Source organism: Pocillopora damicornis, chromosome 11 (assembly GCF_964200805.1).
Source record: "Pocillopora damicornis chromosome 11, jaPocDami1.2, whole genome shotgun sequence".
NCBI lineage: Eukaryota > Metazoa > Cnidaria > Anthozoa > Scleractinia > Pocilloporidae > Pocillopora > Pocillopora damicornis.
Window position 1 is genome coordinate 19,416,584 of NC_142680.1, and position 11,600 is coordinate 19,428,183.

The following is an 11,600-nucleotide window of genomic DNA, read 5'->3' on the forward strand; positions in this document are numbered from 1 at the left end:
TACAGCGTAGCGAAATGTTTTCCTGAAACAAAATTATCAACGCGCTGAAGCGTAGCTGAGGGAATTTAAACCACAGGGTTGAAAATGTTATAAAACAATTGGTTCATACGTTAGCTGTGCGTTCATCGAGATATGAAGCACTTGGGAAATTTGGAGAGCATTCTACGCCTCGAGCAACTCTCACACATCTTTCGTGCTCTCCAAACTTCCCGCGTGCTTCATATCTCGATGAACGCACACTAACGCATGTTAATTATTGAGCGCTATACTTTTCCGCAGGAAGACTGGAGACGGTTATTTTTTTTTCGGAGTTTTGGAGAGCTCGAAAGGGATGTCACACAGCGAAACTGTTGTATCAACTGAATTTATATTTCCTCCATTCGACCTGACGAGGGATTAACACTTGAACGTCAGCTTAGAAGGTCTTAACAGCGTCCATGATAAAACCAAATGAAGTTGTTACACCCCCCCCCCGCCCCACACCGACGCAGCAAACAGTTTCTTTAACCCTTTAAACCTAAGCGACTACCATCTAATTTCTCCTTACAATATCACTCCTGAATCACACTTTAAGGTCATGAGAATAAAGGAAATGGTCACCGGGGCATGAACCTTTTGATTTGCAAACAAATTCTCATCGTCAGCACCTTAGGAAATGTATAAAGAACAGTATGGAGAATATGCCTGCTGAAGCTACGGGAAATAAGGATTAAATACTTACCCCTTTACCACTTTTATTTGAGTTGCTTTATTAACAAACAGTTTTACTTTGCAACTGTTTTTCTCATCGAAACGTTCGCTCGGATAAATAAAATAACTATTAGTTTAAATATTCCTCTAGCAAAGATCTTAATCCTCTTTGAATTTAGTTGTTCTTGATCTATCGTGGTAGTTCTATTACAAGTTACCGTCTGGGAAAAGCAAGATTAAACTCGAGAGGTCGGCGCAAGAAAAAAGCTTACGATAATACCATTAGGCATTTCTTGAAGCAACTGTTACTCGTAATCCATGTTTAAGTGGGATTTCCTATGATACGATCTTTGATTGGTCAAGAAAGCACGCGTAACACTCTCCACCAATCAGATACCAAACTCCCACCAATCGCAACTTTCCCGCTTGAGTCGCTTTGAGTTCTCATTGGCTCTTTGTGATATTTTTCTTTTTCTGATTGGCCGTTGGAGACAATTAGTCGAAGATTATCCCGACTACTCGAGCGCAATGCGCTTTAAGTATTAAACGAATATATATATATATATGTATAAAAAGTACAGACTCAGGCATTTGTCACATAATTTAATATTCATCACTCAGGTATCACCAAAATTTCACCGAAAAATCAGTAGTTTAAGGGGAAAAAAATTATAAGACTTACTTATTCAGAGAGATATAACACACACGAACAAATAAAATTGCAAAGTTTGCAAGTTCTGCTCGGCAAAGTCTTGACGCGTTACATCGAATTACATATAACCTTTTCACCCCTGGAACTAAATAGTAACTCTCCCTTACTGTTTCTTAAAATTTCAGTTCTGAGAACTTATAGTTAAATCACATAATATCCCCAAGTTAGAAATTTTCTCTTCTCTCTTCTTCCTTCTTTAAAAGGTAATGATGTAATAAGGAAAATTTCCTTAAGTTTGTGGTAACTATCAGGGATGAAATCTTCTATCTTTGGTTTCTCACTAAATAAATCCCAACATGACGGTTGTTCATCTCTTTCGAGGGAACAGTTCCCTCCAGATGTTTTTATAGCAGAAAAGGTAAAATTGCCTTTCGTCCTTTAGGATAATCTTTAAATTCTTTTCGATAGTTTCGATGTTTGCCAATAGCCCAGACGGACATCTGATAGAATCCGGCCAAGAGGAAAAGGACAACTGCAACGGAAGAAAAACGCGTTAAAACGGAGTCTCCACTCGACTAGGGCTCGAACCCAGACCTCTCAAACGTTTTCTCCACGGGGAGTTACACAGTCACACTTAGGCAAGAGCTCATACCAATTTTCAAAATGTTACCCGACTGAGAGAACTGCTACTACTCTCCCAGGATGGGATGTGTACCCATCGTATGTTACCCCCCACCCCATTACCCGAATTCCGTTAAGTTTGTCTCAAAGTTCACCGGTACAAATGTACACTCCTGGGTAGACAGCGGCATTATGAGAGTAACATGACTAGAATAAGGCTCATACCCAGACCTCTTGATAGAGAGTCTCGCGCGCAAACCACGACACCACAGTGACCCATTTGTTAAACAATGCTAATGGTGAATTTGAAGTAAACGGAATCAGAGGAGATACGCGTGCACACGCAGTTCGCGTTGGCAAACGTGTTTGCTCGAAACTTGATTCTAAACCATATTATCGAAACATTCAAGTCTTGTGGATAGAGAAAAAGACACTGCCAGTGCCACACAAGTCGGTCACCTACCTGACAAGGTCTGAGTCATCACAGCAAATGACGTCCAAGCACCAACCTGGGTGAGAAACACCATATTCGTTATCGTTATTTTCATCGTTATTGTTGCGTGATCTTTATTGTTAGCGGGATCGTTATTGATAGCATTATCATCGAGGTAAAATCATATTGCGAACTGCTGCTCATCGAAAATTTTGAAGTAGAAGGGAAAAAAGCAAGAGTTCTAAAATATAGGTTACAGCATCTTTTGAGTATCAGTAGTGTGATTCAATAGCGTTATCTTCCGTGCTTAAAGGGGAAAAGATCACCTCCATTTTTGCAAAAAACATATTTTCCTACATACGCTTCTTTCGATACATCAGAAGAGACTCCGTAAAAACGAAAGCCTCGCTATCTAGAAGAATTTGACGACATAGCAACAGATTAAGCGTCTGGGAATCAAACCTGAGGTGATGTGGATATAGCACACTATCCACACTAATGCTCTAATGCGCTTTACAACACTTTGCGGGGGACTTTCGCCAAACTGCATTAAGCAGTTTCCAATTAATTTTTTTAAAGGACCCTTTGCAGATGCCCCCAATTTTGGAAACAAGGTCAGATCTCAAAATCAGAGGTTAAGTTCCCTACCCTTTGCGAGAAATTAAAGGCTTAGAGTCCTCTGCCGACCTTAGACCAGGGAGTGAAATTATGCCTAATACAGGCGCCAATGCGACTAAATTTTTCACTTTGGCGACCAAGTCCTGAAAACTAGTCGCCAAATTGGCGACAAGAATGTTTCATCATGACCCTACTTAGAGATATAGTGAATTAAAAAGATTTGCAAAGATAACTCCGCGGCAAACTTCCTCGTTAAGTTTGTTTCCAAAACGCAGCACATGCATCTCGATCTATAACTAGAAGCCATCTTGGATTTAGGTGGGCTTGAACGTTGCATATTATACATTCTAGTGTCCACTTTGTAACACGTTAAAGATCTTTTCCCTAACTTAATTTCCAGAACGATGACAGCGTAAAAAAAAGGTTTTGATTGTCTTTGAGAATGGCGACCAACTTTTTTTGAATTGGCTACCACTTTGAAGAATTTAGGAGCCAAGTGGCTATCAGAAAAAAAAAAAATTTCACGCCCTGCCTTAGACGGTAACCACAATGGCCAAACAGAACAGAGGGAAAACTCACATGGAGCCAAAGGGAATTTAAAGTAAGCACCCGTGGTGAGGATCAAGAAAGAGAGGTCAGGATTGGTTTCAGTGTAAGTCCTACGGATTAAAAGGGTGGTGCGGTCGCAACCTAAACCAATTTAAACAATTCTGTTAAATTAGCTTTAAAGCATTCAGCACTTTGGGTTAGCTCACGTTGTAGAGCGCCGAACTGCCTTACGGGAGGTTAAAGGTTCAAGCCCCAGACCAGACGAACACTGGAGATCCTAAAATAAGTACAGATAATTGAAGCCAAAGGGGATTTAAATTAAACACACGTGGTGAAGGTCAAGCAAGAGATGTCAAGATTGCTTTGGGTGCAAGTCTTATGGATTAAGAGGGTGGCGCGGTCGCAGTCAAAACTAATTTAAAAAATTCTGTTTAATTAGCTTTAAAGCATTCAGCACTTGGTTCACTCACGCTGTAGTGCGCCGGACTGCCTAGCTGAAGGTTGAGGGTTCAAACCACAGACCGGACCAACACTCAGAGTCTTAAAACAAGATAGGAGAATATGCTGCCTTTGCTCTGTGTTAGTTTTCAGGGGATGTTAAAGAACCCACACACTTCTCACAAAGAGAAGGAAACAAAGCTCCCGGTGTTGTGGTCTAACCTTGTCATTGTTTATACAGGCCCCCATTTCAACCAGCTCTGAGCTGAACTGAGCCAGCCTGTCTACATATCACAATTACAAACATAAATTACACTACTCACCTCGTAAGTATAGTTTGGACAGGAGACGAATCTGAACAGCTTGGTGAAGGGGTTGGAGGTTGGGAAGGGAATTTTCCTCTCTCTAGTGCCTGTAGCATAGGAACAGGGGAACAAAACTTAGAACTCTAAGTCTTACAGGTAAAATCTTCCCTTTTACTTCTCTGAGTGACCAAGACATAACTTCTCCCTGCTTTATTCATACAATATCAAGCAGACAAGTGATGAGAATAGAGAAAAATATCAGTTAAGGGTTATTAGCTGATCCAATACCAAATTCTCCAGACTAACATCATAAGAATTGTATAGCAGACAGTAAGGAGAATTACTCATGTAATCTTAGGAGTAAAAGGGTTAAAAAAGCTGGCCTGCAAGCCAGCAGCTTCAAAAATCAGAACAATTAACCTCCTGACAGGAAGTGTGATTAGGATCTAATTTCTCCTTACAATATCATCCCTGAATTGCATCTTAAGGTCACAAAAATAAAGGGAATGATTACCAACTAGAGAAGCTCTGGATCATTTCACAAATTCTCCTTGTCAGGACCTAAGCAATTTTATAGTTAACAGTAGAGAGAATATGCATACTGATGTTAAGGTGTATGGGGAAATCACGGTTAAACTCAGAAAAATGTTGGCTAAGTGTTTTCTGTACCAAATTATGTAGGATAGTCTCAAGACTTTCTAGATCTACCAGTAATTAAACAGCTTTTCTGCTGGGTTCATGCTTTTTTTGCTCATTGAAAGAAACAACATCTTTCTCCAAATACCAATCAGATATTAATTGTACTAAGTGTACTTAAAAAAACAACACTGCCTATGAATCCAGGGAACATCTTTGCAACAATGCTATAACACAGCATGTCATACTTCAAACTTACCTGCAGGCCTCAAATCCCTCAATGCACAATGGATGACAAAGTTGCCATACTCATTGAACTAGAAATGATTGAGAGAAAAAAAAGATGCAACCATGATGAATCTGAGAGAATGCTATATTAGTTAGACAGGCCTGCTGACTGTTAAGGGTCAGAAATGTTTGTAATTTGAAATGTGGGATATAAATTACTCAACCCTCTACTCAAAACAACAAACTATAGAGCAAATGCAATTAAAAGAGAGAACAGAACTCACCAGGAACATAACTAGTCCAGTATAAATCTGGGCATCCCCAAACACTGATAAGCAAATGAAAAAATTCATTTGTTGCATGATGTGATAATGGGCACTCAAATGCAATCACATGCTTAATTTGCTACATTCTAGCACATTAACAGGCACCTGCAATCACGCTGTTTTTAGGTCGCAGAGCTTATAGTTTTTGTAACAAAACTACTTTATCTATCTCAAAGCCAGGTGAGACAATGACATGTAAGTTTAAGTGGTGGGATCAACAATCCCCCTCTGCTTATTGTAAAATTGTCCTCACAGGAGGAGTGTTTGCAGATGTTCAACTGTGTCTGGTATCAAATCAGACATTCATGAAAAAAATATTGTGATTTATCTGGCACTAACAGTCAGTATGGCTGTTGGAGGACTAGCATAATAAGAAATGTTTGAAGCATGGCAATCTATTGTCTGTAGCCTTTTCAGCTTTTTACAAGAGCTACTGTGTAAATGAAAGTGCTGAAAAAAGACATCTGCCCTAACAAGCTACTCTGTGCACAAAAAAAATTTAATAAAATTAATTTGAGCATTTTCAATTATCATCTAACTCACTTGGTGATGTATACAATGGATGATTCACAAAATAACCAACCAAGGCACCATATCCCCTAAGAAAAGATACATAAATTCAACTGGTATAATTCAATGATTGCACAAAAAAAGCATTGTTTACAGGTCCTCATAGCTATGGGCATTCAAAGATGATGCCATTAACAGCCCTAAAATACTATGTTTTGTCCAATTCTACTAATAATGCCAGCATGCTTTTAATTCTTTTGTTACTTGTTTATAGCACCTTGGGGTTCCCACTTCTCTCCTGAGATGCTTAATTTTACATGTGCAGGTCAATCAATCCTATCCCACCCTCCTTCCCTCCCCTCCCCTAACCCCTGAGGATGACCGTTCTTGAGGTTTGCAAACTCAACAACACTTGACACAAACCACAGTTGTGGCAACATACTCTTGAATAATATTACTCTGACTTACCAATAGTAACCAGAGTTCTTCATAATCACCATGGGGAAAAAACAAAAATATTAAAAACATATTAGAAAATACAATCACCATAAAAAGTTTAACCCCTAGAATGGGCTACAACAATTGAACTAAAAAAAAAACTGATCTGTCTACAATTATGTGCATCACAGTAAAAAACCGTATGCCTCCAATTTAAGACACCTAAAGTTCTGTTTATCAACACATAGTTGAAAAGTGCTTGTGTTTACCTTAAAAATGTTGAACAATGGCATGGTTGCTTTGGAAAACCGGTGAACAAAAAGTGTCTCTAACAAACGTTTTGCATAATGTCCTGACCAACAAGCAGCTGCTATACTGTGAAAGTTAAAAACAGAAAGTTAATTTTGGCATTAAAATACATTATCTTGATGTCTTAACAACTGTTGAGTTTGACAAGAAAAAGATCAAAGGAAAAATGAAAGATTGAAAGACAAAAATAAACAAAACAAGAATGAATGGATGAATGAATAAGACACAAAGAGAGATTATGTGAAAGAAAAAGAATTTCAAATACATGAAAGATAGAAATGAAAGACAAAAAGGAAAAAATAGTTAAAAGAATAACAGCAAGCAGTGAATGAAAAAAAGAATGAAGGGATAAATTAAAAAATGAATGAATACCAGTAAATGTCAGAATAAATGAATGGAAATTACAAAAATTTAACCCTATACACTCTAAGATCAGTATGAATACTCTCCATACTGTTCTTAATACATTTCCTAGGGTGCTGACAAGGAGAATTTGTTTACCAATCAAAAGCTTCTTTAGTTGGTGATCATTTCTTTTATTCTCATGACCTTAATGTGTGATTCAGGGGGGATATTGTAAGGAGAAATTAGATGCTAGTCACTCTTGGGGGTTAAATGGTTGTAATGAATGTCTGAATGAAGAAATCAATGAATGAACAGAGACATGAAATATGAATCAAAAATTAAACAAGTACACAGATCAGGTAGGAGTTGAAAGAATAATGAAGAGATAGAGAGAGGCATTAGTTAAATATTAAGTAATAAAGAAGCAAATCCAAACAGAGGAAGTCAGAAAAATAAAGTAATATTCAAAAATACTTACTGTACAACAGGGGCATAAGGCTTGTTAGCTGCACCAGCTCCATACACAATAGCAGGTCGCAGATAGAGAAGCATGTAGACAATTAGTGGACCAGCATATTCCACTAAAAATACCTGCAAATCACATTTAATAGTAGGAGAATATTTTCAAAATTTAATCACAGCTGAACAATATCACTCTGGCATTTCCTGGATATGCAAAATTGTTCTGACCAGATATGGATGCAAAGTACGTGTACCTCCAGTTTACACCACAAATTAAAAAAAAATTAAAAAAAAAAATGAATCAACAAAAATTCTCTCCTCTTGCTGCTACACTTTTCCTTGTACATAAGTTACTTGTAAGAATTGGGTCTTAGATCAGGATGACAACTTTTGCCTCTGATAGGTCTGAATATTCTCATTACATGTTTGCTAAATGTATGTATGGATATTCTAGGGAGAAGTTTATTATTAATCACTTCAGGGAGTTTAAGGGTTAAATTGAAAGCTCATAGATGGCCAAGTTACTCACCGTTGTCCAACTAATTTGCGGACCTACAAAGAGAGCAAAAGATTCACTCATAAGTTGTAAAATGGACAAAACTGGTTGCAATACTGTTATTATAAAAACTGAAGGAAAGACTCAGGTTGAAAATCTGTTTTATACCTAGATCTTTGAAGTACAATTTGCATCCATTGTTAATCTCCAAGGAGCCCAAAGTTTCTTCATCCTTTAATGACTTTCCCTCTTCAATCAAATGCAATTAAAATAAATTAACAAAATTGTAGAGTTACCACAAACTTTTTGCAATTCAAAGGGCAAAAGATGAAAAAATTACTCACTTGGCTCAAGGCGGAATGATTGCCTCTCAGGATAAAACTTGGGAACTAAGAAATAAAACAATCTCTTGATACTCAATTTTTCAATATTTTTAAGTTCTTGGAAGCAAAAAACAAATATGAAATTGTGGATGATGTGTTAAGTATAAAATAAAAAAATGTTTACTTAAATGCTCTTAGTTTAGCAATAAACTGCATTAACATATTAAAACACAAACAAGTAAATCCAAAGTAACAACAAAAAATGCAACACACCCAAACCAAATATTCTCGACATTATTAAATTTCACCACTAACACTAAGGATTGACAGACAAAACATTCAGAGCTACTTACATTTCTTGTGATATGCATTCTTCACATCAGCAATTGTAGATGAAGGAGTCAACTAGATTATACATATAGGCAAAGCAATCAGTACTTGGTTTTTACTTAAATCTTTGCATAGCAGCCTGGTACATAAATTGAATTATGCAGAAAGTAAAGTGCTATAAGCTTACATATTTGGTAAGTTTTATTCTACAGATACTGATAAAACTGTTGTGAGTCCCATAAAAGCTAAGAAAAAAAAAACCAATATTGTGAACTGTCTCCTTGAAAACATAGCAGCAATTTCTATTGTATGCCAGTATATGGTTTTAATGCAATGTATCATGCTTTGTATAAATCATATTTTGTAATGTAAATATCTGACTCACTTCACTCAGGGTGTGTAAAACCCTTCGGCTTCTGATATCCAGAATTTCAACCTTTAGAAGTTAAACAAAGAAGTTAAGTTGATGAGTCAAAATTTCTAGTACCACCTTATCTGAGTAAGAGACTTAAGATAACTATATATATTAACTCTAATTTTAATTGTACAGTTGTATTGTTGCAATGTCTTAATCACAAATGCTCAAAACCCAGCAATAGAAAACAGATATCCAGCAGATCTCTGTCAAGGTAGATTTACATGTTTACTAACATCTTAATTTTTTTGCTCATTGTTCTGTAATTTCTTCTCAATAAATTTATAAATTTAATGTTTTGAAGGGGTAAGGATTTCTTCTTTCTGGTATCATTTTAGCCATTTCTGGGTGAATGTCTCCACCATCATATCATTTCAGAAAATGTCTCCTAGTATTTTTATAAAAATAAAATACAGCTCCTCGAGGTAAATGCCTGCTTGTAGTAGCCCTTGCTATGTATGCCCATGCCCAAATTAAGTTATGATGATGATCAGCTTTTTATGACTCACGTGACTTCAGTTTCTATCAACTGAAAACAATGTCTTCATGGCGATTGTAAAAGAACATTTCTGGAATCTCGTGACTAATAACAGCTGATCATGTGGCTAAACTAAATGCTCCACGAGTTTAAGATCTGCTCAAGTTTAGTTGATGTCACAAAGAAACAAAAAATTTAACAACCTTTGCAACTGGGTGTCGCCAACTTGAGAAAAAAAAAACTAAAAATTTGTACAAAGTCTAAAAGTTAACTGTACTTAAAATTTAGCCCAAAAAAGAGGTTGCGGCTGAGAATAAACTTGGCAGATACTTCTTTAGAATTTAATCGTTGAAATATCAAAACATAATTGTAGAAATGTTACACCTGGAGATTTACGAGGACTTCTTGTCAGCGTTATTACCAGATGTGTTTCGCGTCGCGTCGCACGATTGCACAACCAGCAGTCTCGAAAACTCGCCGATGAACTTCAAACAATAAATACATTACCGAACTAACATAGAATATAAAATTTTAGAGGCTATTCATACCTCCATGATGGTTGGATCAGCAAGCTTTTGCTTATTTCCTTGGAAAATTGCAGCACTCACAGATACAGCTTTCAATCGAGATGATGCCCGTCCAATGGTGGCTATTAGTCACCAGCTCTTCGCAACTTTTGACTTGGCGCGGTAGCGAAGTTCTAGGACAAGAAATGGCAGGAACCATTAGCAACGGGCTCCCAGAGATGATTCGTTTCGTGACTTCTCGAAACAGTAGCGTCAATGAACTGTACTTCTGGAGAACATCAACTGAATGACAGATTTTCCTGTGCTTCTGTATTCTTCTCCCCCTCTTTGTGGCATGGTTCATTTTATTTTTAAAGTACTCGACCTCGACTTGGATGAGGGATTCACCCCACGCTCAACCTCCAACCTGGAAAACCAGGTTTTTTTCCCGGTTATTTGAAAGCACCGGACATTCGCCTTTCGCCTCTCTCTCAGCTGCTGAACAATGGGATTACTGTCGAAGACGATATCAAGGCCTACCAGAAATGATTTACTAGCTAGCAGCCCCCATTCTTTTGTCAACATCAGAAAACCCTACCCTACAGATTAAGCTCAAATCTGGAAATCAGAATCTGTCTGGCAGAGCCTGAATCAAAGATAATGACTCTCCCCCTCCCCTTGGAAGCGATCGTAAACGAGAATATCGGCCTGGTACTAAGTCTCTCTCAGGGCCATTCTTAGGATTACACGCAACCCCTCCCCATATAAATAGCTTAAAGGGTGGGGGAGGGGGGGGTGAAAAATATTTCCAGTGGAGGAGACGAACCACAGCTTTGTGACGCGATGAATGATGGGATCAGCAGTCTGACATATTTCTCCCAAAACATAACCGGTGGAAACTTGGAGCTTCTCAGAAAAACACATCGCAGTATGTCTATATTCTAAGAAAAGCGGCCAGTATGAATTAAAAAAGATTACGTTCAAAGTTCAATGAAGAATTGTCCAAGATTAGTCACAATTCTATATAACATTTCTTTTTACTGGATTGAAAATTACTCTTTCATTTCCGTAATTTAATTGTCCTAAAATGGACCCGTTAGAATGTTAACTTGAAAATGGTGCAATAGGAAACATGTACCATTCGAAATTTTGCTTCTAAAATTTTCGAGGTGGAATCGCAAAAGCATAAGATCAGTATTACAGAGCAGGCTTTCAGGCAAAGTTATGTCTTTCAGGGAAATAATTTTTCAAGGATTTATCATATCTGATCTGGTCAGTATCAAGTTATGACGGCCTTTTTGCGTTCGCAAAGATGAAAGGAAAGGGTTCTTATACTATTTGCGTCAAGAACTATAACACTTATAGACAAAAATGTAGCTATCTTTTGTAATCAGGCGGCTTTGTTTGTGTTTAGAATATTGAAACATGAATAACACTCAAGGGTACTTTTCAGACATATTGCTAGACATGTGCCAGTGTCCGGGTGTTATCA

At 37.4% G+C, this 11,600-nt stretch overlaps 1 protein-coding gene across 1 annotated transcript; it reads right to left on the reverse strand.

The window, feature by feature from the left end:
* Positions 1-1,279: 1,279 nt before the first annotated feature.
* Positions 1,280-10,271, reverse strand: LOC113679514 (very-long-chain enoyl-CoA reductase). Its single transcript, XM_027196485.2, has 15 exons — positions 10,151-10,271; positions 9,095-9,145; positions 8,733-8,784; positions 8,401-8,445; positions 8,225-8,305; positions 8,090-8,112; positions 7,577-7,689; positions 6,714-6,819; positions 6,475-6,491; positions 6,040-6,095; positions 5,455-5,498; positions 5,202-5,259; positions 4,325-4,413; positions 2,427-2,472; positions 1,280-1,874 (listed from the first exon to the last, which is right to left on the reverse strand). The coding sequence occupies exons 1-15, from the start codon at positions 10,154-10,156 to the stop codon at positions 1,747-1,749; spliced, it is 915 nt and encodes a 304-aa protein (XP_027052286.2). The 5' UTR covers positions 10,157-10,271; the 3' UTR covers positions 1,280-1,746.
* Positions 10,272-11,600: the final 1,329 nt, after the last annotated feature.